The sequence below is a fragment of the Jaculus jaculus genome, chromosome 7 (assembly GCF_020740685.1).
Source record: "Jaculus jaculus isolate mJacJac1 chromosome 7, mJacJac1.mat.Y.cur, whole genome shotgun sequence".
Classification (NCBI taxonomy): Eukaryota; Metazoa; Chordata; class Mammalia; order Rodentia; family Dipodidae; genus Jaculus; species Jaculus jaculus.
This window is the reverse complement of record NC_059108.1, coordinates 64,463,697-64,491,348: the sequence shown is the minus strand read 5'-3', so window position 1 is coordinate 64,491,348 and position 27,652 is coordinate 64,463,697. Positions and strand designations below refer to the sequence as shown.

General features: G+C 39.9%; 1 protein-coding gene across 4 annotated transcripts in view; it reads right to left on the bottom strand.

The window, feature by feature from the left end:
- The window catches only part of Bach2 (BTB domain and CNC homolog 2), a 475,485-nt gene that overhangs the window by 373,634 nt on the left and 74,199 nt on the right, over positions 1-27,652 (bottom strand). For all 4 annotated transcript variants that reach the window (XM_045154010.1, XM_045154011.1, XM_045154009.1 and 1 more), the window contains exon 2: positions 1,160-1,265. Coding sequence is in view for 1 of the 4 variants with exons in the window: in XM_045154008.1 (XP_045009943.1) it covers positions 1,160-1,168 (9 nt within the window). In the remaining 3 variants the exon portion in view is untranslated. The remainder of the gene's footprint in view (positions 1-1,159; positions 1,266-27,652) is intronic.

Here is a 27,652-nt window from a genome sequence, read left to right as displayed (position 1 = left end):
CACCTTGTGCATCTGGCTTTATGTGGGTACTGGAGTATCAAACCTGGTTCCTTTGGCTTTGCAGGCAAGTGCCTTAACCACGAAGCAATCTTACCAGACTCTTCAGAACAACGTTTCAAAACTAAAGCATTCAAAAGTGATGTCTAACTCTACCACAACCTAGAAATAGCACAATGTTTTTGCAGTTCTCTGGGAACCTCTCTCCTATTTCATGTCCTTCAGTGGCTCACACCTGGTTTTTCCTCTGTCTCTGAGCTCATAAACAGTCATCATTAATTACTGCCATAGTGTTCAACCAGGAGTGATTTTTGCCAAGGAACATTAGGCAATATCAGGGGACAATTATGGTTAATCATAACTAGATGGGGAGAAAGGGATGCTACTGCAAATCCAACAATGCAGAAGACAGCCACTCCAAAGAATTCCCTGATCTCAACACCAAGCATTATAAGTAGGTAACTCTGCTCCAGCCATGTCAAATGCTTTGCTATTCTCTAAACATATTATACTTTCTCAAATGCTTTTCTACCTAAATACAGGCTTTTTCCTTTACCTGAACTGCTATGCTCCATCTTCTATGCCCAGGAAATCCATGATCCAATTCAGTATGTCAACTCTTCTATCTTGTCCCAGTCAGCTGTTTCCTCCATGCCTCCCGAGCTTTTGGGACACATAGCATTATAACACTAGCATTTGAAATAGTCTGTCGCCTACCGAAAGACTGAGCCAAGCCTTAGTCATCCCCTGTCCCAAGAGTTCCCATCAATCAGGGAAGAAATAGAAATGTTGCATATATTCCTTAGATTCCCTTGCAGCTATGTCTAAGGGACAAGTGTCCCAACATTGGAAACAACTGCAGCAAAAGCTTAGCTCAGGAAGACTGGCTCCACAGCCTCAACCTTCCAGTAATCATGCCAACACAGTCATACCTTTCAGCAATTTAAAAGCCTCTGGAAAATGCACCTGATACTGCTGGAGGACAATCACAGAGTGACCACCAACTCTTGTGTGCCTGCTGGAAACATGGTTCATGTAAAACTCCCAAACACTGGAAGTCTTCCAGCAGGAAAACTGACTTCCTTGTGCCACAGAAAGATGAATGTGCCCAGGGAAATGATACCATAGGAAAATACAAATGATGATTCAACACAGCCCTTACCTTGTTCATGCTGCAGGGATGGGTGCAAGGGATCAGACATGTCACAATGTGAAGCAGCTCTTCAAGACTCCTTGTTCCTGGAGCCCTTACCTCCTGTGGCAGACAGCTGCAAGTAAACAGAAATGAAAACCTATCATCTGGTGCTCAGGAAGACACAGAGAAGTCCTGCATCCAGTGGGACTGTCTTCCCTAACTGCAACCACTCATGCTGTCCAACATGGCAGCCACGGTGCCCACAGAGCCCTTAGCTGCATGACTGGGCAGGAGAGGAAGGCACTAAAGTCCTGCACACAGTGGTGTTGCTCACAGGCTAATTTCTTCCCCTTTTAAGAAGGTCAAAGCCTAAACTATAAAATAACTATCGTGTAACTGGGGGTTAAAAATTTAATTGTATGTACTTTTAATTAAATATACATAGCTAATGTGATTAGTGCATATCATATTGGACAGCGTAGATCTAGATAATCAAATCAAGCATCTTGAGGCATGCCTGTAGCCCAGAAAAGGACTGGTATCTGCTTAGAGTGACTATGCAGTCACAGAGATGAGACCACTCTATTTCTTGAGCGTATTCTACTGGATGATATTGAGAATTTGGTGATCAATAAGCCAGAGACACTAATGGCTTAGGAAGTTCTGACTGGGGCTTTAATCACCTTAAAAGGAGCAAGAAACTGGCAGGTGACAATAGCACTGTGTGCCAGACCTCGGTGCCTTCCGTGCTGTCCCAAAGGAACGGGTGGAATGAGGCTGGAACCTGATTATATCACTCCAGGTTGGAACACAAAAGCCCCTGCATGGGTCCTATGCAGGCAGTGAGCATCAGGGAATTCGGGAGATCAGTTTTCCATGGGCCATAAGAACCAATCAACCCACTCTCCCCAGAATGGAATAAGGGTCTATGTTTTCACTCATGCAACTGGGTCTTTACATAGGGTTTTTGTGTGTGGTTTCAGAGTTCTTAATTTGTCAAATATTAAATAAAAATAAAAAATTTTCCATCCACTTAAATAGAGTTCTTTTTCCTTTGAAAGATGTTTGCAGGGAGCTCTGCGGAAAACATTACCTTATAAGGTTGCTTGTAGTCATGTAATTGGTGCATTTTTATAATATATTTTTAATGAATATATATTTATGAATATTTTTATGAAATAATCATAATCCTAGAAGTATACTTTAATAACCTTCAGTTCTTCATGATCAGCCTTGTCTACTGGAGAATGACATATCTACTGAGGCTCTGGAGAAGTCATGGAGAAGTCAAAAACTGTAGTCCTGATATTCATTGCTATGAAAACTATTTGGTAATTGTGTTTCAAAAGATAAATTCTGGATACACATACATTACTATTTTGTGAATATGATATGGATACTCTTGCTTTTCATTAATCAGAAGATAGGGAAAGGACACTGCAAATCACTACAGATACACATTCCAAAGAAAATAACACATTCCAAAGAAAATATCACACCAGTCACAACAGTGGTTTATTTTAATGATGATATACAGTAAAGAAGGATCCTGGGAATCTGACTCTGTGGGGGGATTCCATATAAATGTCTCTATACATACACAAGGCCCAGGCAATAGGGGGTTCAGTTATGAAAATTTGAAATGTAATTCTAATTAATCCAAAAGTGACTAAAACATTATGAATGTAATTTTTAGTTTTTGAGATTTTCAGAGGCAGAAGCAAATAGATTTCTGAGCTTTAAAGCAGAATTATATACAAGTTGTTTCCTTGTTAGTATATGTGTTGATCCATTTTAAAACTGTAGCCTATCACTTAAACAGGAAGCTTGTCTCAATGTCTTGTAGAAATGTCTTACGTCACAATTCCACTTTAATGTTCATACTAGTATTGTCACAGGAAAGTGGGCACACGAAGTTAACAATAAGCAGACAAGGGATCTTGAATATAGTTTACTGAGGAACCCATGTGTCCAAACCCTCAAAACTAGGCAACATCTGCATGTACATTATTCTACAATCAAGCCAGACTAAAACCTTTTTGAGGGAGATATAAGTCATACAGAAAGTTGCCAAGGAATATACAAACTTTTAATGTAGGATGTTGAAAAATAATTTTGATAATTGCTAGAAACTGACTTTGGGGGTTTATTTAAAGAGGAAAAAAATTTAATGCCAGCAATATCAAATTTTAAACTATTAAGAATAACAGCTATTTAGTACTCAAAGCTATGTAGTGCATTTTTTGATTAAAACTGTCATTTAGTGCTGCTAATCTGAGACCACATATAAGAAGGCAAAAAGCACTTTTAGTCACATTGTAATAGACACACACATACACGCACACATATACCTAAATACCACTATTAGCAGAAAATACCTCAGAGAACAAGATGACAGTTTTAGAAGCTGGGTCAGTTCCCTTCTGGACAATAACCAAAAAGACTGGCCTATTTGATACAGTATTTTCCATACCCTTTGAAACATAGAACCTGGCTGTCTTGCAGCTAATTAGGTTTATAACACAACATAGAAAAATCTACACTTAAAAACAACCTGACACCTTCAATGTATATCACCGAGGAAAAAGAGGGTTACCATGGCAGAATCAAAGGTGTTTTCAATCAAGTTTCGAGTGTTTCTTTTTATTTCTTCAAGAAGCTAGAGGGTTGAAAGGAAGACTCACTGGTTAAAGGCACTTGCTTACAAAGTCTGATGGCCTGGGTTCAATTGCCCAGTATCCATTTAAAGCCAGATGCACAAAGTAGCACATGTATTTGGAGTTCATTTGCAGTGGCCAGGAAGCCCTGGACAGCCCATACTCACTCTCTTCCTGTCTGCCTCTTTCTCTCTGTCCAAATAAATAAAAGTAACTTTTAAATATAGAAGATGGAGGCTGAAGAAATGGCTTACCAGTTGAGGCACTTGCCTGCAAAGCCAAAGGACCTGAGTTTGATTCCCCAGGACCCACGTAAGCCAGATGCACAAGGTGGTACATGAGTCTGGAATTTGTTTGCAGTGGTTGGAGGCCTTGAGGCACCTATTCTTTCTCTCTCAAATAAATAAATAAATAATAAAATATTAAAACGTATTTTAAAAAGACTGTTTACCATGAAACTTTAAAAAAAGATGGGCTTTTCCTGTACTGAACAAAATAATAAAGGCAGATTTAAGGAGCGCCTTGAGAAAAGCTATTCCATAAGCCAATACATGTCTCCTACTCAACTGATCCTAACAGCTGGTTTAATGGGCAATAGTGTCTGTGCTCAACCTTAAGGTGACAAAAGCCAGTTCATCATGCAAAGTGAGTAGAAAGAAGAATGACTAAGAATTCAGGTTCAGGGACATGGTAAGTAGAAGAAAGAGGAGATGGCACTGTAACTCAGTAGTATAGCACCCATTCAACATGTATGAGACCCTGGGTGCAAGCCCTAATATGAAGGGAGGAGAAAGCTACAAAGACAGGGCATCTCTATGAAGGGGAGCTAGCTGGAGATTCTGGTTCATGGGACAACTCCACATCCTCTGGCATCTCTAGGGTTATATGTTCTCATGATTTGAGTGTCTTGTGAGTCAGCAAGTGGGAGTTCTAGAAAAGTAAAGACCAGGTCTACCTGTTATAACACTTTTACCATTAACCTCCACCTACCACAGAAATGGTCTGTTTTTCCTGAATCATTGCTAAGGTGGTATGGAGATGAGGTAAGAACAAGCTAACATGATTCCTTCCTCTTTACTCTAAGAGAAGCCTTAATGTTCCATGGGCTTCTTTGTCCTTAACAATGCTAGAGATAGGGCTGGAGAGTTGGCTTAGTGGTTAAAGCACTTGCTTGTGAAGCCCAAGGACCAAAGTTTGATTCCCTAGTATCCACATAAGCCAGATGCATATGTTGACACATGTGTCTGTAGTTTGTATGCAGAGTCTGGAGGCCCTGGCACACCCATTCTCTTATTCTCTCTATCTGTCTCTCTTTCTCGCTCTCAAATAAATAAAATATTTTTTAAATAATTTTTAAAATGCTGCAAATACATATCCACAGTTGAAAATGATTATGTTGACTTGGGCTTTTCTGTGCACTCTAACTTCTTACTCTCTTCTGGTATGCTTATTGTAAAAGCCTTTTGTAATCTATCTCAAAGCTAAGTAGCTAAGGCACTCCAAAGGGATACAGGCCAGCCTAACGTTAAGAATGTTACCGTCTTTCCGATGACATGTGTCCAAAGCCAGTGTGTGGCATGAACTCTTGTCCCTCTTCTCTCCACTACGTCCAGCAGTGCATGCACAGGACTGGAGCATAACAACTTGGAATGTGACTGGGGATCTCTGTTTCTTCTTCTCTTAAATTGGGGAATGTCTTATGACTATTTTGAGGATCATATGGCATAACATGAAGAAAAGTATCTAACAAATAGCACTCAAAAAAAAAAATGGGTGCATGCCTGTTCCTGTTCCTGTCCTCCATTCAGTACAAGCTCGTTCTGCATCAAAGTGGAGGTAGGCGTTCACTTCCAGTCACTAGATTAAAATAATTTTAAGAGAAAGAACTTGTATACTTCATATTAGCCTCAAATTCCAGGGACCTGTAACACTCCCTTGCACACAGTAGGAACTAAATATAAAGCATGTGTAATCACAAGTTTTAGGCTGACTCTTCTTATCACTGGTACCATGTGAGCCCACTTCCCTTATTCGATCTTCTTTTAATGTTACTATCTACTTCTATCCTCATTTTGCCAAAATAAAGTTTGAAACCATATGAAAATAAAATACTTAAGTTTCCTCCTGGAAAGAATGGGATAATTTTAGGTCAACAAAAAGCATTATTTTGGGCTGGAGAGCTGAATTAGTGGTTAAGGCGCTTCATGATGCCTAAGAACCAAGGTTCAATTCTCCAGACTCCACGTAAGCCAGATGCACATGGTGGCATATGCATCTGGAGTTTGTTTGCAGTGGCTAGAGGTCCTGGAGTACCCAATCAGTCCCTCTATTTTTCCCTCTCTCTCTAATAAATAAATAATTTTTTAATTTTAATTCATTTATTCGAGAGGGAGAGAGAGAGAGACAATGGGAGCACCAGGGCTTCTATCCACTGCAAACAAATTCCAGATGCATGCACCACCTTGTGCATCTGGCTTAAAAGGGCCCTGGGGAATCAAACCGAGGTCCTTTGGCATTGCAGGCAAGTGCCTTAACCAATAAACCATCTCTCAAACCCCAACAAAATACTTTTTATAAAAGCATTGTTTTCGTACAACAGGAGCATCACTATCTCCATACCTCTGAAGAGAAAAAATTAAACTGAAGGGATTCTGTCACCCTACTAATACAGAGGAGTCATGCCTGAATTTTAGCATCTTAATTCATGTTTGTCAATGGTACATGTCACTTAAAGGGGAGGGCTTAGAGTTCTAAATGACTCCCAATTCATTTGAAATCTCTGGTTTGAGAGGGCTGCTCTGTACTCACCTAAGACAAAGGTTACAATCATGTCTGACTTACCTGTCTTTCTTTGGTTTTATGTTGATAGAGCTCTTCAAACAACTTCAGCTTCTCTCTTTTTTTCAAATTTTTTAAATTAACAACTTCCATGACTATAAAAAATATCCCATGGTAATGCCCTCTCTCCCTCCACTTTCCCCTTTGAAACTCCATTCCCCATCATGTCCCCTCCCCCTCTCAATATCTCTCTTTTATTTTGATGTCATGATCTTTTCCTCCTATTATGATGGTCTTTTGTAGGTAGTGTCAGGCACTGTGAGGTCATGGATATCCAGGCCATTTTGTGTTGGGGGGGGAGCATGTTGTAAGGAGTAGAACCCTTCCTTTGGCTCTTACATTCTTTCTGCCATCCCTTCCACAATGGACCCTGAGCTTTAGAAGGTAGGATAGAGATATTGCAGTTCTGAGCATTCCTGTCACTTCTTCCCAGCACCATGATGCCTTCTGTGTCATCCCAAGGTCATCTGAGAACAGAAGATTCTCTACCAAAAGTGAGAGTACCATTAATAGAAGGGTGTGAACATTAAGAGAAGTGCTTATAAGCATAGTAGAGACATTTAGCCAGACAGCAGCAGACATTACACCCCCAGGACTCATGACTACCCCTATTTTCAGTTTTCAGTATCAGGAATGTATTCCCTCAAATAGAGCGGGCCTCCAGTCCAATTAGAGGGCAGTTGGTTTCCATCATGACAGATGTGCCAAAATTGCACCCATTGGCTCATTTGGCCTGGCTGGCCACATATAAGTCTTGCAGTATCCACTGTTAAGTATCTTCACTAGTGATTTTCTCTTTCTCCCATTGAACCGCATGCAAATTGGCTTGTTCCAGCTTTCTGTGAGCTGGTCTACATAGAGGAGGTTATCAGGTCAGCTCCAGCAGGACTTCTCAGTGGCCTTGCAGCCTAAGTATCTGCCAACAAGGAGGTCAAGATTTCTGGTCTGTTGAGGTGTTCCAAATCAGCTTATGACCAAGTGAGACCCCTCCCTAATATATAGCAGAAGAGTAAACAAAGCCACTATATTTCAAGAAGCAACAAACAACAAGCCCAAAATATTTCTCACTGAAGAATGGCAAATCCGACCATCCATCAGATTTCACATATGATTTATCCTGATATGGAAGGTGCAATTAGCACTTCCAGTTCAGGCCTATGTACCAGGCTTATTTGGTGGATACTGACCTGGTATAACCCCAGTTACCTTTTGGGATGATTTTGGTCTCAGTTATGCTGTGCTCCTGCTTGGGTCCCTCTTTGGTGCACTGTGGGTTCAAGGTTGGCTGGGTAGTTAGATCGCTGCTCTGGTAGCTGGTGCTGTGTGCTGTGAGCTCCCTTCCCCTAGTCTCTGGTGCTGGCTGGTGCTTGCACTGGCAGTGGGGGAGGGGAGGCTGTGGATGATGACTCTAGTTCTCCTGCTGGTCCATGTGATCCTCTACCTCATGATCTTGTCCTCCATTGCTCGCTGTGGTCCTCCCTTCACATTTCTTGAGTTTGCGAGGACCTCTAGTGTGAGTGGAAAATCCCCTCACCTGGCTTTTCTTGTAGCTCAAGCCGAGCCTTGCAGCTGTGGCCCTGTGGATCTGGTGCTGCCACTGCTGGAGCCGCTTCTGCCTGCCTATGTGGGCTCTGGATGCTCTGGATCTCTCCTACTTCTCTGTTACTATTGGTAATTTCTTATACACCTCACTTTTTAGTAGAAGAGTGTATTTTTTTTTAATTTTTTTTGGCTTTTTCTCCCCGAGGCTGCTTTTGCATGGTTCCTACACTGCCATCTTAACTGGAAGTCCTCAGCTTATCTTTCCATGGAAGAGTTTGCTGCACAAATTAGGCAAACCCATTTTCTATAATGACACTAGTGAGTTACTTCCAAGTGACCCACTGAGCAGGGAGCAATGTCAAGGCAACCACTAGGAAGTGCCTCCTTAAGAAGCTGAAGGGAGAGACTTCTGGTTAAGATGGCAGCATAGGTACCATGCTAAAGCAGCCTAGGGAGGAAAAAGCCAAAAACAACCCTAGCAAAATGCACACTTTTACTAAAAAGTGAGGTGTATAGGAAATTGAAACAGCGGCGGAGAAGTAGGAGGGATCCAGAGCATCTAGAGCCCGCAAGAGCCTGCAGAAGCGCCTCCAGCGGGGGCAGACAGCAGCAGCAGCACTTGGCTTGAACCACAGGAAAAGCCAGGTGAGGGGATTTTCCTCTCACACCGGAGCTATCCACAAACTCAAGAAACGTGAAAGGAGAATGGCAGTGAACAACGGAGGAGCAATCACAAGGTAGAAGAATGCGTGGAACAGCGGGCAAACTATAGCAGCATCAGCTCCCTCCCCTTCCCCACCGCAGGTGCTCAGCCCTCTGGAACAGAGCGGTCCAGGGACCCAGCCACGCCTACTTAAACTGACTGAGCACCAAAGAGGGACCCAATCAAGAGTGCAGCTGAGACTAAAATCATCCCAAAAGGTAACTGGGATTACACCAGGTCAGTATCCACCTAATAAACCTAGTATATATGCCTGAACCAGAAGTGCTAATTGCACCTTCCATATCAGGATAAATTATATGTGAAATCTGATGGATGGTCACATTTGCCATTCTTAAATAAGCTCTATTTTGGGCTTGTTATTTTGTTACTTCTTGAAATATAGTGGCTTTGTTTACTCTTCTGTTATACATTAGGGAAGGGTCTCACCTGGTCAAAAGCTGACTTGGAATCCTCTACATATCAGAAATCTTAACCTCCTTGGTGTCAGGATTAAGGGAGTGGGAGAGGCACCACACAGCCTAAGTGACAGACAGAGGACCTGGTTGTCATAATACCTACTCTTGGATAAATGCTCTGTGCTGTTGTGCACTGAATGTGTACATTGTATACTTAAATTCTAGAATCTGCCTGTATTTTGTTCCACTTAGCCTACTTGAATACTTTCATAGGAGGCACACCCAACACCTAAAGTCACTTTTGTAGATACTCTCAGAGTCTTCAGAGCCATACCTAGCACCTTAAGCTCCTACCATAAAGATATATAACATCAGATTGATTGATACATCTCATAATACCCTGCTAACTGGAAAATCCAATCATTAAATAATCCAAGATGTAAAAATATATACATTATAACACAAGAAACACCCAAAATCAAGACACTATAAATCCACCAAAAATTATTAATGCATCAGAAATGACCTCCAGTGAGAACGAGTTAGAGGAAATGCCTGAGAAAGATTTCAAAAGAATCATTATAAATATATTCAAAGAACTCAAAGAAGAAATCAAAAGAAGCAAAGAAGACACAGGACGCCAATTTAATGAAATAAAGGGGTCAATATTAGACATAACTAAGGAAAAAGAAATAATAAAGAAAAACCCGTTAGAATTACTAGTAATAAAGAACAGAGGTAATGAAATAAAAAACTCTAGAAAATCTCACCAGTAGAATGGATGAAGGAGAGGTCAGAATATCTAAGCTAGAAGACCAGGTGGCAGATCTAATACAGTCCAACAAAGAAACACAAACTTATAGAAAAGTATGAGTGGGAATTTCAAGATATTCAGGACACTATGAAAAGATCAAATATAAGAATTCAGGGCAGAGTAGAAAGAGAAGAATTTCACTCCAAAGGCATAGTTGGTGTCTTCAATAAAATCATAGAAGAAAACATCCCCCAAATTGTGAAAGAGGTACCTATGCAGATACAGGAATCCTTTAGAACCCCAGCCAGACAAAATACAGAAAGAACCTCTCCTTGCCATATTATAATTAAGCTACTAAATATACAAACCAAAGAAAAAATATTGAAAGCAGTCAGAGAGAAAAATCAAGTTACCTACAAAGGCAAGCCTATCAGGATTACACCAGATTACTCAACACAAACTTTAAAAGCCAGAAGGGCATAGGCTGATGTATTCCAAGTTCTGAAAGATAACAACTGTCAACCAAGGTTACTTTATCCTGCAAAGCTATCCATTCAAATAGACAGAAAAACAAGGACATTCCACGACAAAAGCAGCCTGTGGTGGTTTGATTCAGGCGTCCCCCATAAACATAGGTGATCTGAATGCTAGGTTCCCAGCTGATGGATATTTGGGAATTAATGCCTCCTGGAGGGAGTGTATTGTTGGGGGCAGGCTTATGAGCTTTATAGCCAGGTTCCCCATGCCGGTGTTTGGCACACCCTCCTGTTGCTGTGGTCCACCTTATGTTGGCCAGGAGGGGTGATGTCCACCCTCTGCACATGCCATTGTTTTCCCTTGCCATCGTGGAGCTTCCCTCGAGCCTGTAAGCCAAAATAAATCTCTTTTACTTAGAAGCTGCTCTTGGTTGGGTGATTTCTACCAGCAAAGCGAGCCAGACTGCAACACAGCCTAAAGGAGTATTTGAAGACAAAACCAGCTCTACAGAAAATACTTGAAAGAATCCTCCATGCTGAAGAAAAAGAAAAGCACACATATAAGCAACCAGTAAAAACAAACAATACTCAAATACTAGTTAACACAAGAGAGCACAGGTAGAATCGGAACCACAAAAAAAAAAAAAAAAAGGCAAACATAAATACACACCTTTCAATAATATCTCTTAATATCAACAGCCTCAATGGCCCAACGAAAAGACATAGGTTTTCAGACTGGGTTAAAAAGCAGGATCCAACAATTTGTTGTCTCCAAGAAACTCACCTTTTGACAAAGGATAGACATTATCTTAGGGTGAAAGGTTGGAAGACGGTGTTTCAAGCAAATGGGCCTAGAAAACAAACAGGGGTTGCTATCCTAATATCTGATAAGGTAGAGTTAAGTCCAATATTAGTTAAGAAAGATAAGGAAGGCCACTTTATATTTATTAAAGGGACCCTCCAACATTACAATCCTAAACATATATGCACCTAATGTGGGGGCCTCCAAATACATCAAACAAATGCTATTAGAACTAAGGTCACAGATAAAACGAAACACAGTGGTAGTGGGTGACTTCAACACCCCACTTTCATCAATTGACAGGTCATCCCAGGAAAAAAATAAACAAAGAGGCATCTGGACTAAATGAGGTCATAAAAGGAATGGACCTAACAGATAAATACAGGACATTTCTTCCAATGCTGCAGAAAATACATTATTAACAGCAGCACATGGAACATTTTCTAAAATAGACCATATATTAGGATACAAAGCAAATCTTAACAAATTCAGGAAAATTGAAATAATTCTTTGCATTCTGTGACCACAATGGAATCAAACTACAAATCTATAGCAAGAAAGGCTATAGAGCATACACAAAATCATGGAAATTAAACAACACATTACTAAATGATGAAAGGGTCAATGAAGAAATCAAGAGGGAAATCAAAAAATTTATAGTCAAACGATAATGAGAACACAACATATCAAAATCTCTGGGACACAATGAAGGCAATACTAAAAGGTAAATTTATAGCTTTAAGTGCCTATATTAAGAAATTAGAAAGGTTTCAAGCAAATTACCTAATGCTTCACCTTAAAGCCTTGGAAAAAGAAAAACAAGGCAAACCCAAAATCAGCAGACAGGAAGGAATAATAAAGATTAGGGCAGAAATTAATGAAATAGAAACTAAAAAAAAAAAAAAAAAAAAAAATCCAAAGAATCAATGAAACAAAGAGTTGGTTTTTTGTAAGGATGAAAAGGATTGATAAACCCTTAGCAAATCTGACCAAAAGAAAGAGAGAAGAGACACAAATTAATAAAATTAGCGATGAAAAAGGTAACATCACAACAGATGCAAGAGAAATTAAAAAAAAAATCATAGGGACATACTATAAAATCATGTACTCCACAAAGTATGAAAATCTGAAAGAAATGGATGATTTCCTTGATTTATATGATCTATATAACTTAAATCAAGATGAGATTAATCACTTAATTAGAACTATAATAAGCATGGAGATCCGAACAATTATCAAAAATCTCCCAACTAAAAAAAGCCCAGGCTCAGATGGATTCGCTGCTGAATTTTAACAGACCTTCAAGGAACAGCTAAGACCATTGTTTCTTAAGCTTTTCCACAAAATAGAAAAAGAAGGAATCCTACAAAACTCTTTCAATGAAGTCAGCATCACCCTGATACCAAAACCAGGCAATTATAGGAAAAATAAAAAAAAGAAAATTACAGACCAATATCCCTCGTGAACACAGATGCAAAAATTCTCAACAAAATATTGGCAAACAGAATACAATAATATATCAGAAAGATCATTCACCCTGACCAAATAGGCTTTATCCCAGATATGCAGGGATGGTTCAATATCTGAAAATCAATAAATGTAATACATTATATAAATGGATTGAAGAACAAAAATCACATGATCATCTCATTACATAAGAGAAAGCATTTGACAAAATCCAAGATCCCTTCATGATAAAAGTCCTATAGAGACTGGGAATAGAAGGAACATATCTCAATAAAATAAAGGCTATTTATGACAAGCCTACAGCCAACATATTGCTAAATGGGGAAAAACTGGAAACTTTCTCACTAAAATCAAGAACAAGACAAGGGTGTCCACTGTCGCCACTTTTATTTAATATAGTACTGGAAATCTTAGCCATAGCAATAAGGCAAGAGATGCACATAAAAGGTATATAAATTGGAAAGGAAGAGATCAAGTTATCACTATTTGCAGATGACATGATTCTATACATAAAGGACCCTAAAGATTCTACCAGCAAAGTGTTAGAGCTGATAAACACATATAGCCATATAGCAGGATACAAAATAAATACACAGAAATCAGTAGCCTTCATATATGCTAACACACAGAGGATGAAATCAGAGAATCACTCCCATTCACAATTGCATCAAAGAAAATAAAGTACCTTGGAATAAACCTAACCAAGGAAATAAAGGATCTCTACAATGAAAATTTTAAAACACTCAAGTGAGAAATTGCAGAAGATACTAGAAAGTGGAAAAACATCCCTTGTTCCTGGATTGAAAGAATCAATATTGTGAAAATGGCAATCTTACCAAAAGCAATCTACACATTTAATTTAATCCCTATCAAAATTCCAAAAGCATTCTTCATAGAAATAGAAAAAACAAAACAATCCAAAAATTCATTTGGAATCACAAAAAAAAAAAACCCTCAAATCTCTAAAATAATACTGAATGACAAAAATAAGGTTGGTGGTATCACCATACCTGATTTTAACCTATACTACAGAGCCATAGTAACAAAAATAGCATGGTACAGGCACAAAAGCAGACATGTAGATCAGTGAAACAGAATAGAGGATCCAGATGTAAGTCCAGGTAGCTATAGCCACCTGATATTCAATAAAAATGCCAAAAATACTCACTGGAGAAAAGACAGCCTCTTCAGCAAATGGTGTAGGAAAAACTGGATATGTATCTGTAGAAGGATGAAAATAGATCCTTCTCTCTCTCCATGCACAAGAATTAAGTCCAAATGGATTAAAGACCTTAACATCAGACCGGAAACTCTAAAACTGATACAGTTAAAAGTAGGGGAAAGCCTTCAACATATTGGTCTTGGCAAAGACTTTCTGAATACAACCCCAATTGCTCAGGCAATAAAACCACAGATTAACAATGGAAGCCTCATGTAATTACAAAGATTCTGTACTGCAAAGGACCCTGTGAATAAAACAAAGAAGCAACCTACAGAATGGGAAAAATCTTTGCCAGCTATATATCTGATAGAGGATTAATATCTAGGATATACAAAGAACTCAAAAATTTAAATAATAAGGAATCAAACAAGCCAAACCAAAAAGGTGCTATGGAGCTAAATAGAGTATTCTCAAAGGAAGAAATACGAATGGCATATAAGCATCTAAAAAAATGTTCTATGTCACTAGTCATCAGGGAAATGCAGATTAAAACTACAGTGAGATTCCATCTCACTCCTGTCAGATTGGCTACCATCATGAAAACAAATGATCATAAATGTTGGCGAGGATGTGGAAAGAGAGGAACCTTCTACACTGTTGGTGGGAATGCAATCTGGTCCAGCCATTGTGGAAATCAGTGTGGAGGTTCCTAAAACAGCTAAAGATTGATCTACCATATGACCCAGCTATTGCACTCCTAGGCATATATCCTAAGGACTCATCTCATTTCCTCAGAAGTACATGCTCTACCATGTTTATTGCTTCTCAATCCACAATAGCTGGAAAATGGAACCAGCCTAGATGTCCCTCAACTGATGAGTGGATAATGAAGATATGGCACATTTATACAATGGAGTTCCACTCAGTGGTAAAGAAAAATGAAGTTATGAAATTTGCAGAAAAATGGATGGATCTGGAAAGGATTATACTAAGTGAGATAACCCCGGCCCAGAAAGGCAAGCGCCATATGTTCTCTCTCATATGTGAATCTAGCTACAGATATTGGTCTTCTGTGTGAGAAGGAAAAAACTCAGTAGCAGTGGGCAGTAAGCTAAAATAGAGATACAAAGGGAAGAGAAAGGAAGGAAGGAGGGTACTTAATAGGTTGGTATTGTATATATGTAAGTAGAAGAATAGATTAACAGGGGTAAAAAGGCCCAAAGTGAGGTCAGGGGAGGAGACTGAGTAAAGGAAAGGTGGAGGGAGGGCTAATCAAAATCTAAAAGGATATAAATAAATCATATGGAATTCTCTGATTTTTTTTAATTTTTATTTATTTATTTGAGAGCGACAGACACAGAAAGAAAGTCAGATAGAGGGAGAGAGAGAGAATGGGCGCGCCAGGGCTTCCAGCCTCTGCAAACGAACTCCAGATGCGTGCGCCCCCTTGTGCATCTGGCTAACGTGGGACCTGGGGAACCGAGCCTTGAACCGGGGTCCTTAGGCTTCACAGGCAAGCGCTTAACCACTAAGGCATCTCTCCAGCCCGAATTCTCTGATTTTGTACAATGAAACACTCAGGAGCTGTAGATTGTTGCCAGAAAATTTTCAGTGCCAGGGATGGGATATCTTCTAGTGAATTGTTGGCCAGGGAGGTCCCTGATATCCCTAAAACATTATAGGCCATTGCCGAGGCCCTTGGTTTCCCACCAGGAATAGATGGTAAGACCCTATTGCTGAACACTCCACATACTTGGGCTGCAAGTCCACTGAGAAATCCTGCTACTGTGCTGATAACCTCTTCCATATTGACCAGCTGACAGCAATCTCGAAGAAGCCATTCTACATGCCATTCAAGAGATACCACCAGTGAAGATACTCAACAGTGGACACTGCAGCCTTATATTTGGCCAGCCAGGCCAAATGAGCCAATGGGTGCAGTAGTGGCACATCTGTCATGGTAGAAACCAACTGCCCTCCAATTGGATTGGAGGCCCGCTCCAAGGAAGGAATTACATCCCTGTTACTGAAAACTTAAAACAGGGTAGTCATGATCCCTAAGGGTGTAACATCTGCTGATGACTGGATAAGTGTATATACTATGCTTATCAAACTCCCCAGTAAGTACTTCTGTTAATATTCATACCCTTATATTAATGCTACTCTCACTTTGGTTAGAGAATCTTCTCTTTTCAGATGGCAGTGACCTTGGGACTACTCAGAAGGTATCATGGTGCTGGAAAGAAGTGACTAGATCACTCGATCACACCTTCCAAGGCTCAGGGTCTAATATGGAAGAGGTGGAAGAAAGAATGTAAGAGCCAAAGGAAGGGTAGGACTCCTTACAACTTGCTCCCTCCAGACATAAAATGGCCTGGATATCCATGACCTCATAGTGCCTGACACTATCTACTCAAGGCCATCATAAGAGGACGGAAAGATCACGACATCAAAATTAAAGAGAGACTTATTGAGATGGGGAAGGGATAAGATGGAGAATGGAATTTCAAAGGGGAAAGTGGGTAGGGGAAGGAGGGTATTACCATTGGATATTTTTTATAATCATGGAAAATATTTTTTTTAAATTGAGAAATAAATATAATAAAATAAGATTTAAAAGAAAACCCAGAAGCTGAAGGGAGCAGCTCACTCTTCATTCTAAGACTACAATTAAGGGATCTTTTAAAAGCAGACCAGAAGGACAAGTTGCACTGAGAGGAAATCACCTTAATAGGAGGTGGTACACGCAACTGGTACTCATCCATTCTAGAAACTAGACTGGGTCTTCTGCCTTCTCCTCTAGGAAAAAGCTTTTGTCTATCCTCCAGATGTAGCTCTTATGGCAAGATGGGCTCAGGTTCATGGCAGCCTCAAGGATCCGGTTAGCTAACCTCGGCTTTCCTGGGGTTCTGGTTACCAGCTTCCTCTTAGCATGACCTGTTATCTTTGAGGAAGCACCATGTACTTCTGGTTAAACTTCCCCACAGGTTTTCAGAGTTTGCTTCTACCACAGCCAAAGGGCTTTCAATGATCCAACCACATTCAATATCTAGCTTGTTGCCTCCTGTGGCAGACAGTTTCCAGGCTTCCAAACCAGGCAGTTTTGAAGGAAGGGATATTTATTGAAGCTTACAGATCTGGGGGAAGTTACATAATGGCAAAGAAAATGGCCTGCTTTCACAGGTCCAAGTAGAGAGCGAAGCCAAAAGGCAAAAACAAACAAACAAAAAAACCACCAAAAGCCATACCACACAGCACACTTTAGGAACTCATCTTTAGATTAGAATTTCAAATCTACCACCATACTTTATGGCTGGACCATGATATATGCCCAATGACACCTCCTCTAGCCAGGTAGCTGGAAATACAAGAAGTTTTAATAAACTTCTGGATCTATTGGGGAACATATATTCAAACTACCATACCTCCCATGTGGGCAATAAAACTTAGGACCCATAGCTATTCAAACAATGTATCCTTGGAGCTTCACTCTTGTCCCAGACACATGCTAGTGAGGAGAATTCTTATCCTTCCTATAATCAGTTACAGTGCTGAGCATGCACACCTCCATCCCTAGATCCCAGCTGACTAAATTCCTGAAACCCTGGGAGCTTGTGGCATCAGTGTCTTCTAGTACCTTGGAATGTCCCTTTTCTGCTTTAGTTCATATAAATCTGAGAATATTTTTTATTGTGTTAAACATGACTGATTTTTTTAGGTGAGGGGATCAGAGGTAGTTAGTATAGTCCATGGTATAGTCCATCTGCTATAAGCTGAGTATATACTCTTCTACCAGAAATGTTATATTTGGGGCTTCTGAGACTAAATTCTGCCATATTTACATGCAATAAGTAGCTGTTAAGTGCCATCTAGCTGTTATTCAAACTAGATACAGAAAAATATTATCTGTAGTGTGTTACGACAACTCATTCCCTAACTCTTCATCATAACAGTAATATTGGCTAAGAAAAAAAAAAAAAGAGCTTAAGGGTAAGCCTTAGTGAACCTACCCTTAGCTAGCATCAGCCATCCATGTAGTTGCTCCAAAGAAGTCAGTCTTAAATTCACTTTTCCACAATTTAGAATTGGATGACTGTGTGAAAATGCTTCGGTAGGATGAGAAAGGCAAAGATGGTAAGATATAAGGGCACAACTACCTTACTGAGTCACTAGCAGGATCTGTACTGACTGACTGCATTCTTCCATAGCAGCCAAAGAAATAGTCATAGGACATGGCTCAGGCAATGTCCCTAGGGTCTCTTCTGATCACATTATAGCAGTTGACACTAGTACTTACAAAACAAACAGGAAATTTATGCCTGCCTCAGCTGTGGAATGCTATATATTCCTTCTTGACAAGAGGTCCAGCTTCTGAGTCCACAGTCACCAAGATGGGAAGGGTGTCAGCTCTGCCCTCAAGATAGCCTAGTAGCTATACCTTTCCCTCTTTCTGGGGCTGCATACAGAGATGGTGAGCTTGGGGCCCTGGTTCTGTGCATTGCTAAAGTGAGCAGTTCCTATGCTGCTAATGTCACCACCCCTAGGCTAAGACAGTGGGACCTTCTCCTCTTGAGTATCTTTGGGAAAGTCCTGAAAGGCAGCCTTGAAGGATTCTACCTGCTAAAGCCAGAATTCCAATAGACAGGCTGTCCTGCACAGACAACCTCTTACATCTTCTGGCAGAGAAATTTTCTTCCTAAAATACTTTTTCTGAAGAAATGGTTCAGAGATTTAAGGTACTTGCTTATAAATCCTGATGACATGGGTTTGATTCCCCAGTACCTCATAAAGCGAGATGCACAAAGCGGTGGGTACGTGCATTTGGAGTTTGCAGCAACAACAGGCCCTGGTGTGGCCATGCACTCTTGTTTTTTTTTTTTTTAATCTCTCTCAAATAAATAAATGAATAAATTCAAAAAATAATATGACAAGAAAATGAGTTTGCCTATGGGCTACAAGTTCGGTGGTAAAAAACATGCACACATGGCTTTAGTCTCCAGCAGCATGCACACACACTCATGTGTGCACACATGTGTATATATACACACAGTAAAACATTACCTTATATTCTATCTCAAAAGCTGTCAAGTGCTCAGCTCATGAAGCACAGAATGAACTGCTAAGCCAAAACAAGGAAGCAGAGCAGTAGTTCTGAGCCAGGATGATTTTGTCCCCTTGGGGGCATTTAGCAATGTGTGGAGAAAGTTTTGGTTGTCATGACTGCAGGAAGATGCTACTGGCATCTAGAAGGTGAAGACCAAAGATTCTGATAAACATCCTACAATCCCACTTACAAGACAAATTCCGTAATAAAGAATTACCTGGTGACAAATACCAATAATGCTGAAAGCGACATACCCTGATGTAGAGGGAAGACTCAAGGGTATAGGTAAGTTTAAAACAAAGACAACTCACAATGATACTGCAGTTAGTGTTGCTGTCATGAGCCTGGAATTCCCCAAATACACACAGTTAACTACCACAAATATGTACCCATTCTTTTCCCAAGCAAACTCATGAAAACTGCCCTTAGTATCGCAGAGTATAATCACTGGGACTGCATGAGGACTAGTAGAAGGGCTTTAATGTTAGGCTACGCTATCAGCAACCATCTACACTGCTGTGTTTATTCCAGGGGAGGAGTATCTGAATGCCTCCTATCAAAACTCACTGATGACTATTAGCAGAAGGAATGTGGACACTAAATTCCATGATTACTTAAATCACCAGGCAACTTAAGTATTCCATTTAGGAAAAGAAATAGCAAAATGCATCAACTTTCAAAATACTAACAAAATATGAGGAACTATGGTAAAGTTGATCTACATCCTAGGTTGGTTTAAAAGGATGAAAAATGAAAATTACAGAAATGCATCATAATGAAAAACAATCATGGTATATATTTTGAAAACCACATCTTTAATTTTCGGCTCCATTTTCCATTTATCTCCTATTTTCTACACAGAATATTTTCTTACATTTGGTTAAAAAAAATGGACTTTTAGATAATCTAGCCATGTTTCTTTTATGAACTCTTTGATTCTTGCAAAGAAAGAAAAAACCCCATGCAAGCACAACAAATGCATATAAGTTTGAAGAAGAAAAAAAAAAAAAACTCCTGTGGGCTGGAGGGATGGCTTAGTGGTTAAAGTGTTTGCCTGCAAAGCCAAAGGACCCAGGTTCAATTCCCCAGGACCCACATTAGCTAGATGCACAAGGGGGTGCCCGCATCTGGAGTTCGTTTGCAGTGGCTATAGGCCCTGCCATACCTATTCTCTCTCTCTTGCCCCCATTCTCTGTCAAATAAATTTTTCAAAAAACTTGTGAACGAGCAGAGACTAGTTTTATGTTTTAAAGGCTTGCAATAAAATAGTAAGCAAAATGGATTCTCCAATGTTAAAGCTGTTTACAATGATGTAGGAACTGGGCTTCTTTATTGTCCCACAAGCTAAAGGAAAATCAAATGCCAAGGCATTTTACAATCATTGTTCCTTTCCTCTTAAACATGGAAACCATAGTAATGACTCCATTTTACCTACCGTAATCATGGTACATTTCACAGCAATTCTCCACAATATTCACTTTCCTCCCTCCACTCAAGTCCTACTCAATAATTTCTGGAAACTATTAACCAAAAGTCCTGTTCCAATTTTCCTCTTCTCCCTCCTCTGCTTTCTCAGTCCTGCTGGCATCAGGACAAAGCAAACTTGTATTACATCACAGAGAAAACTCATTTTCTCTACACCAGCCCAGTGGTAGTTTACTGCTACTGGAACCCAATCCTGTCAACAGTGCAGTCTTTGTTTGGTGAGTGTCTCTTTAAAAAAAGAAGTTTCCCTTGCCCCCTTCCTCTTCTAAATAAAAGGGAGCCACTGCTGGAGGTGCCTTTCTAGCCTGGCTCCACCTGCTCTGTAAACTAGACATTACCTTATACATAAATGACTCTACACATTTCTTAGTCTAGCTGCCTGCTGCAAAATTCCTTCACTCCCAGCAGCCAGGCGCATAGTCCCTGGCTGCTTCTTCCTTCCTCTTGCACACACCCTCCCTTTTGCTTTTTAAATTTTCTTTTCTTGCTTTTTTTTTTTTTTTTTTTTTAATTTCCACTGCCTCACTGTGTTTTTGTGTAAATGATCTCACATGACTCAACAAATCCATCTGCCTGAAGCTAGCCAAGTCTGGAGCCCTCCCAGGAGGGAGGAGAAGAATTCCTTTGTGGAAAGGACCTGGAGCTCTGCCCTTTCTCTGGCTCGAATTACCCGCCTGTCAGGCCTGACAGATTTGGCTAAAAATAAAAGGAAACGGGCCATGAAAAGCAGATGAATGGGCTCAGCAGTTCCTTAGATAACACAGGCCTGCTGTTGCAAAAAGCTCCCTAGACAGAAACTTCAAATGCAGGGCCTCGACATGCAGTGATGTGGCTTCCTGGTGAAGTGACCATCAACCCCACCAGAGTGAGGGACATGGCCTATGAGTGGATTTCCATTTTAGCCCTTCTTCTGATATATATACATTTGTGTACTCAAAAGTTCATGCAAGTGTGTGCGTACTTGTATAAAAGAAGGACAGGGAACCAGACAGACAAGAGCAGCCTATTATCAAAAGGTTCTCAGAAAAACAGACAACAGTAGAGTGAAGGCTTGCTTGTAAAACAAAAAGAAAAAGGAAAAATATGTTATTCCAATACAAAATTCTCCTCCCTTCCTCCAACACCAGACATTTTCAGCCTCTCTATGATGTCACTTCTCCATTCAGAGCCAGCAAAGAGCTAAAAGTCCTCCTTGTAAGTGTATGCCCAGCGCCTGCAGTGGGTATTAAGCACTTAGGTTGGCAATGTAATGACACACTGTAACAATCTGTAATGTGAAGCAGTCAGCAAAGCCCTGGCTCAGAAAGCAACTTCTCCGACCATTAACCATATGTTTGGCTCCTCAGATAGCCAAGCGGGTGTTCCAGCTTACCATCTGGTTTCTATCCACACAAGAAACTGCAAAGCATAGGCTGTGTCCCTCTGGAGTTGTGTGTTTCGTTCTTTTTCTCTCTTCCTGTTCCCAACTCACTCGCTTCCTTACTAAGGAAATCTCCCACATTCATCATATGCAAAGAAAACTTTACCTATAATGGCAGCAGCAGAGTCATTAAGATTGCCCAGCTAGATTGCCAACAAGCCAGAAGGCCATTTACCAAGGACAGAATTTATACCCGTCACTCTCTATCCCCAACAGTGCCTTCCTCATCCCCTATGAGAGCTGACACTTGATCCAGCATGTTAAAAATAGGTACATTCTTGGCTGTTGGTGCCCTTCACAGTCACTTCATATTCTGAAAGTAAGAATTTAAAATATGAACACACACACATTTGTCTTGGCATTCAATCTGCCTGACACCAGTCTCACACATGATGATATATACCCCTGACTACAAATAAGCAACCTAACTGCAGTATTAAATTCCTTTTTCTGCCCTAAAGTATTCAATCTCTAGTTATATTTACCTGAGGTCTCATTCCCTTTACAGAGTCTAAACTGAAAGATATAATACTTTGTGATAATCATGTCACCATTTTCAACAAACTGATAATTTATAGAGACAAAGTATACTTTCTCTTCCTCCTGCATGTTCTTAAAGGCAGGGTCTCATATAACCAAGACTGCAATTAAGGATGATCTTGAACTTCTGACCCTCCAGCTTCCACCTGCTAAATGCTGGGATTACAGGTATGTACCACCATGTGCAACTTACATGGTGCTAGAGAGCAAACCCAGGGTCTTAAGCATACTAGGTAAGCACTCTATCACTTGAGCTACATCTTAGCCCCTGCATTTAACAGCATATAGAAAAAGCACATAACTTGCTGGTGGAATTTATAGGATTTTCCCAGTGTGTCCTTTCTAGGATTTAAATAAACAGCATATTAAAAGATATCCAATTTCAGTGCCAGGGAAGGGATACCTCCACTGAGTTGTTGGCTAGGGAGGTCCCTGATGCCCCCAAAACATTATAGGCCATTGCTGAGGTCCTTGGTTTCCCATCAGGAATAGATGGTAAGACCCTATTGCTGAAGTCTCCACATACTTGGGCTGCAAGACCAGTGAGAAATCCTGCTGGAACTGAGCTGATAACCTCCTCCATTACGACCAGCTGACAGAAAGCTGGAAAAAGTCATTCTACATGAAGTTCAATGGGAGAAAGTGATACCACCAGTAAAGATACTCAACAGTGGACATTGCAAGCCTTATAATTGGCCATCCAGGCCAAATGAGCCAATGGAAGCAGTAGTCTTGTCATGGTGGAAACCTACTGCCCTCCAAGTGGTCTGGAGGCCCGCTCCATGGGAGTGAATACATCCCTGATTCTGAAAACTTAAAACAGGGGTAGTCATAATCCCTAGGGGTGTAACATCTGCTGAGGTCTGGAAAAATATATATACTATGCTTATGAAACTCCCCAGTAAGCACTTCTGTTAATATTCATACCCTTATATTAACACTACTCTCACTTTGGGTAGAGAATCTTCTCTTTTCAGATGGTAGAGACCTTGGGATGACTCAGAGGGTATCATAGTGCTGGAAAGAAGTGACTGAAGTACTGAGTAACATCTTGATCACACCTTCCAAGGTTCAGGGTCTAATGCAGAAGAGGTGGAGGAAAGAATGCAAGAGCCAAAGGAAGGGTAGGACTCCTTACAACGTGCTCCCTCCAGACATAAAATGGCCTGGATATCCATGACCTCATAGTGCCTGACACTACCTACACAAGACCATCATAAGAGGAGGAAAAGATCATGACATCAAAATTAAAGAGAGACTTATTGAGATGGGGAGGGTATAAGATGGAGAATGGAACTTCACAGGGGAAAGTGGGTGGGGGAGGGAGGGTATTACCATGGGATATTTTTTATAATAATGGAAAATGTTAATAAAAATTGAGAAAAAAAAGATATCCAATATAGAGGCTTTTTTCCTTGTTCCAAGAAGAAAACCAGCCTGTTTTTACTAAATTAGCAAATCAAAGTTAATATTTTCCTACACCTTATTAATAAGCTGTTTTCTTATATACCACGAATAAAAGAGAGAGTATTTTTAAAAGTGATTAACAAGAATGTCAGATTATATCAACATAGCAGGACTGGATAAGATGTTTCAGAGTTTTGTTTATTCAAACTAACAAGGCTCCAGGAAGACCACTACCTGTGCAAGCGTCTTAAACCTACTGGGCTTAATGGTACATTTCCATGATCTGGAATATATGTTGCATTAGCTATCTCTACCAAAAAAGGGACATTACAATTCTGCTGCATTTAGGTTTTAGAGAATGACAGAAAAGCGATTTTTTGGTTTGTTTGTTTTTCTTTTCTTTTTTTGGTTTTTCAAGGTAGGGTCTGACTCTAGCCCACGCTGACCTGGAATTCACTATGGAGTCTCAGGGTGGCGTTGAACTCACGGCAATCCTCCTACCTCTGCCTCCCGAGGGCTGGGATTAAAGGCGTGCGCCACCACGCCTGGCAGAAAAGAGATTTTTTAAGAAATATCAGAAGCTTTAGAAAATTGTCCATAGATATTGGGTCTATAAAAGGCTATGCTAGACCCTAATGCCAACCTGAGCTCATCTTGTCATAAGATTGTATTAACTTGACACTCAGGAAAGATAATAATATAACATCATTAATAAATATCAAAAATTATTAATTTCAAACTTCAAAATCACAACTACCTGTTTTTTAAGCACTGTAGGATCATTTTATCACAAAATATTTGTGCTTCTATCCTTATCACAAGTACTGGTGCGTGGGCCCATTTCCTAGAATCTCTGCAAAGAGTCTGTGCATCCAATTTCTTGCAATGCTTCTTCACTTTGGACAACTAGTGTTGAGGAGTCTTCTTCTCCTGAACTAGCAAGACACTAGGAAATCACCCCATCAAAACCAAAATGAAGCCTTGGAACCAGAAATGCAAGTAGTTGTGGTTAGGACAGTAACTTTACAATATATTTAGAATAGAATCTTCCATACAGAAAAAAATCTTCTATGAACTTCTGACAAACAAATTAAGTAAAAGTGGTACTGGCAGACAGTAGCTCAGTGGTTAAAAGTGCTTTCTTACAAAATAAGGAAAAGTGGTGATTTACTCCTTTATTTTATACTCACCATCATTCCATGGACTTCACAAATTTAAATTTTTTAGCTAAATGACATAGTGAGAACAAAGTGGTTACTTTATTGAACACAAAATCAGAAACTGGAGTTTTAGTTGAGAAGTCCAGTCCTGTTTGCCTTAGCATCAAATTCTTCCAGGCCAGTGTTAAAGTGATCATGGCCAATGCCTGGAAAAATAGCAGCATTTGTTCTGGGATGAAATAAGTTCAAAAATTAAGTTTTTGGTGCTAGAGATCGAACTCAGGACTTGTGCATGATATGCACATGTTCCATTACTAAAGAAAAAATCTCCATCTTATAAATTAATTTGATAAAAGTTGATCAAATGTATGTACACATCAGGTAATGTTCTTGACAGTAATAAGAGAAATAAGTTGCAGCCTTTTCTCTTGAGCAGCCTAATTAAGAAGAGCACTAATAACAGGTAAGTAAGAGAAGGTTGCAGGAGCTTGCTAGGGAAGAGGGGCTATGATATAGCTACCATGATCACAGAATAAATGATGCAGGTTTTAAAATGCTGAACAGGATTTGTCATACTTAACAAAGAAAGAGAAGGGCATGTGGGGAGGAAGGATTAAAATATAAAAATCACTGAAACACATAAGCATAAACAGGACTGGTGAGTCCAAAGTTTGTAAGGGATTCTGAGTGAATAGAAAGACTGAGATATGAGGTCAAAAAAGTAACTGGGCCAGGTGAGAAGAAATTTTAAGTGTCTAACAGGTTAAACAGTACTGAAAAATAGAAATATAAGACAAACCAAACACATAATTTAAAGAATGTTATTGTATGTTTGTACATGTGGGTGTGTTATGAGGTCCGTTGTTGCACAAGTAACACCATCGACTCATGGAATGTGAGGCAAAGTTTTATTGGGTAAAATAAGATGGAAAAGGGAAAAAAAGGATAGTCTGGTATACCAGGTCTCCACTCCAGATTCTGAGTGAAGCCCTGAACTGTTTAGAGTTTTTTTTTAATAAAAAAAAAAAAAAGAAAGAAAGAAAAAAAAAAAAAAACAGGATGGGAATTAAGCCATAAATCACAATTTACATGTGACAGCTACAGTCACAGAAGTAAAAAAAAATAATAATAATAATAATAATGATAAATAAATAAAAGAACTTAGAGATAGGTCTGTTGGTCAGGTACAGGAAGCACCACCTGGGGGGTGTGAGGTAGGCCTGTGACCAGATGTCCTGCTTATCTTAAGGAGTTTGCTCAACAATGCAGGCCCCAGGAAATGCTTTTTATCCCAGCAGAACCTTTTGTTTACCTGCTACTAGCAAAGCCTCCTGTTTGTCTGCCATCAACAGAGCCTCCTGACTTCTATATTTCTCTAGGCTCTGTATAAAGAAATGTAGAGAAATATAACATAACATTTTGCTCTTTTTACAGGTGCATATGTACACACACATGTGGAGGCCAGGGCACAACCTTAGGTGACATCCTTAGGAACACCATCTACCAACTTTAAAACAGCCTGTCTCATTGGCTTGGAGCTCAACAATGAGGCTAGATTAGCTGTTCAATGAAACCCAGAGATCATTCTATCTTTGTTTCCCTCCAACTGAGATTACCCATGTGTGACCATGCCTGGGATTTTGACCTGGGTTCTTAGGATTGAACTCAGGTCCCCATACCTGTGAAGCAAGCATTTTACAACTGAGCAATCTCCTTGACCCATAATTAAAAAAAAATTAGTAGTCACATTAAAAAATAAAAAGATGGGCTGGAAAGATGGCTTAGCAGTTAAGGCACTTGCCTGCAAAGCCTAAGGAACCAGGTCCAATTCCCTAGTACCCACATCACCCAGATGCACAAAGATGAGTCTGGAATTCATTGGCAGTGACTGGAGTCCTTGGTGCACCCATTCTCTCTCTAAGTCTACCTCTTCCCCTCACCCCTCTCTCCCTCTCAAGTAAACAAATAAAAAATATTTTAAAAAGGGAAAAAGAAACAAAAGTAATTTATTTTAATCATTTATATTATATAGCTTAATATATCAAAAATATTATCATTTTAATATGTTATCAATGAAAATGTTTAGATATTTTAATGTATTCTAATTTGGATTAGTCATAATCCAAAAGGTTCAGTAGAAACCTGTGGCCAATGGCTTTTGTGCTGGGTACCACAGGCTCAGTATTCTTATTCTGCAGCACGAATGGATTTGTTTTCCATGACACTGCAATTGCAAAGTGGAAAAGCAGAGGGAGCACCAGGGCTTTGAGTTGCTTGTACACTCCAGACCAAGGATGAAGAAAAGAACATGGCTTGGGCCAAGGAAGAAATCACAGGTATAAATAGGATGACATGGAACAATCAGAGACAAAGGTATTTCTAGAAAAAATTAGAGGGCTTGGCTGGTAAAACACTTACACCCATGTAAATGCTGGGCATGGTGGTACATGGCTATAGTTACAGAGCTTGGAGGGAGAGAAAAGGGAATCCCAAGGCAAGCTGGCTAGCTACACTAGCCAAATCAGTGAGTTGTCCTGAGTTCAATAAGAGACCCTGTCTCAATAAATAAGGTGGAGAGTGATACAGG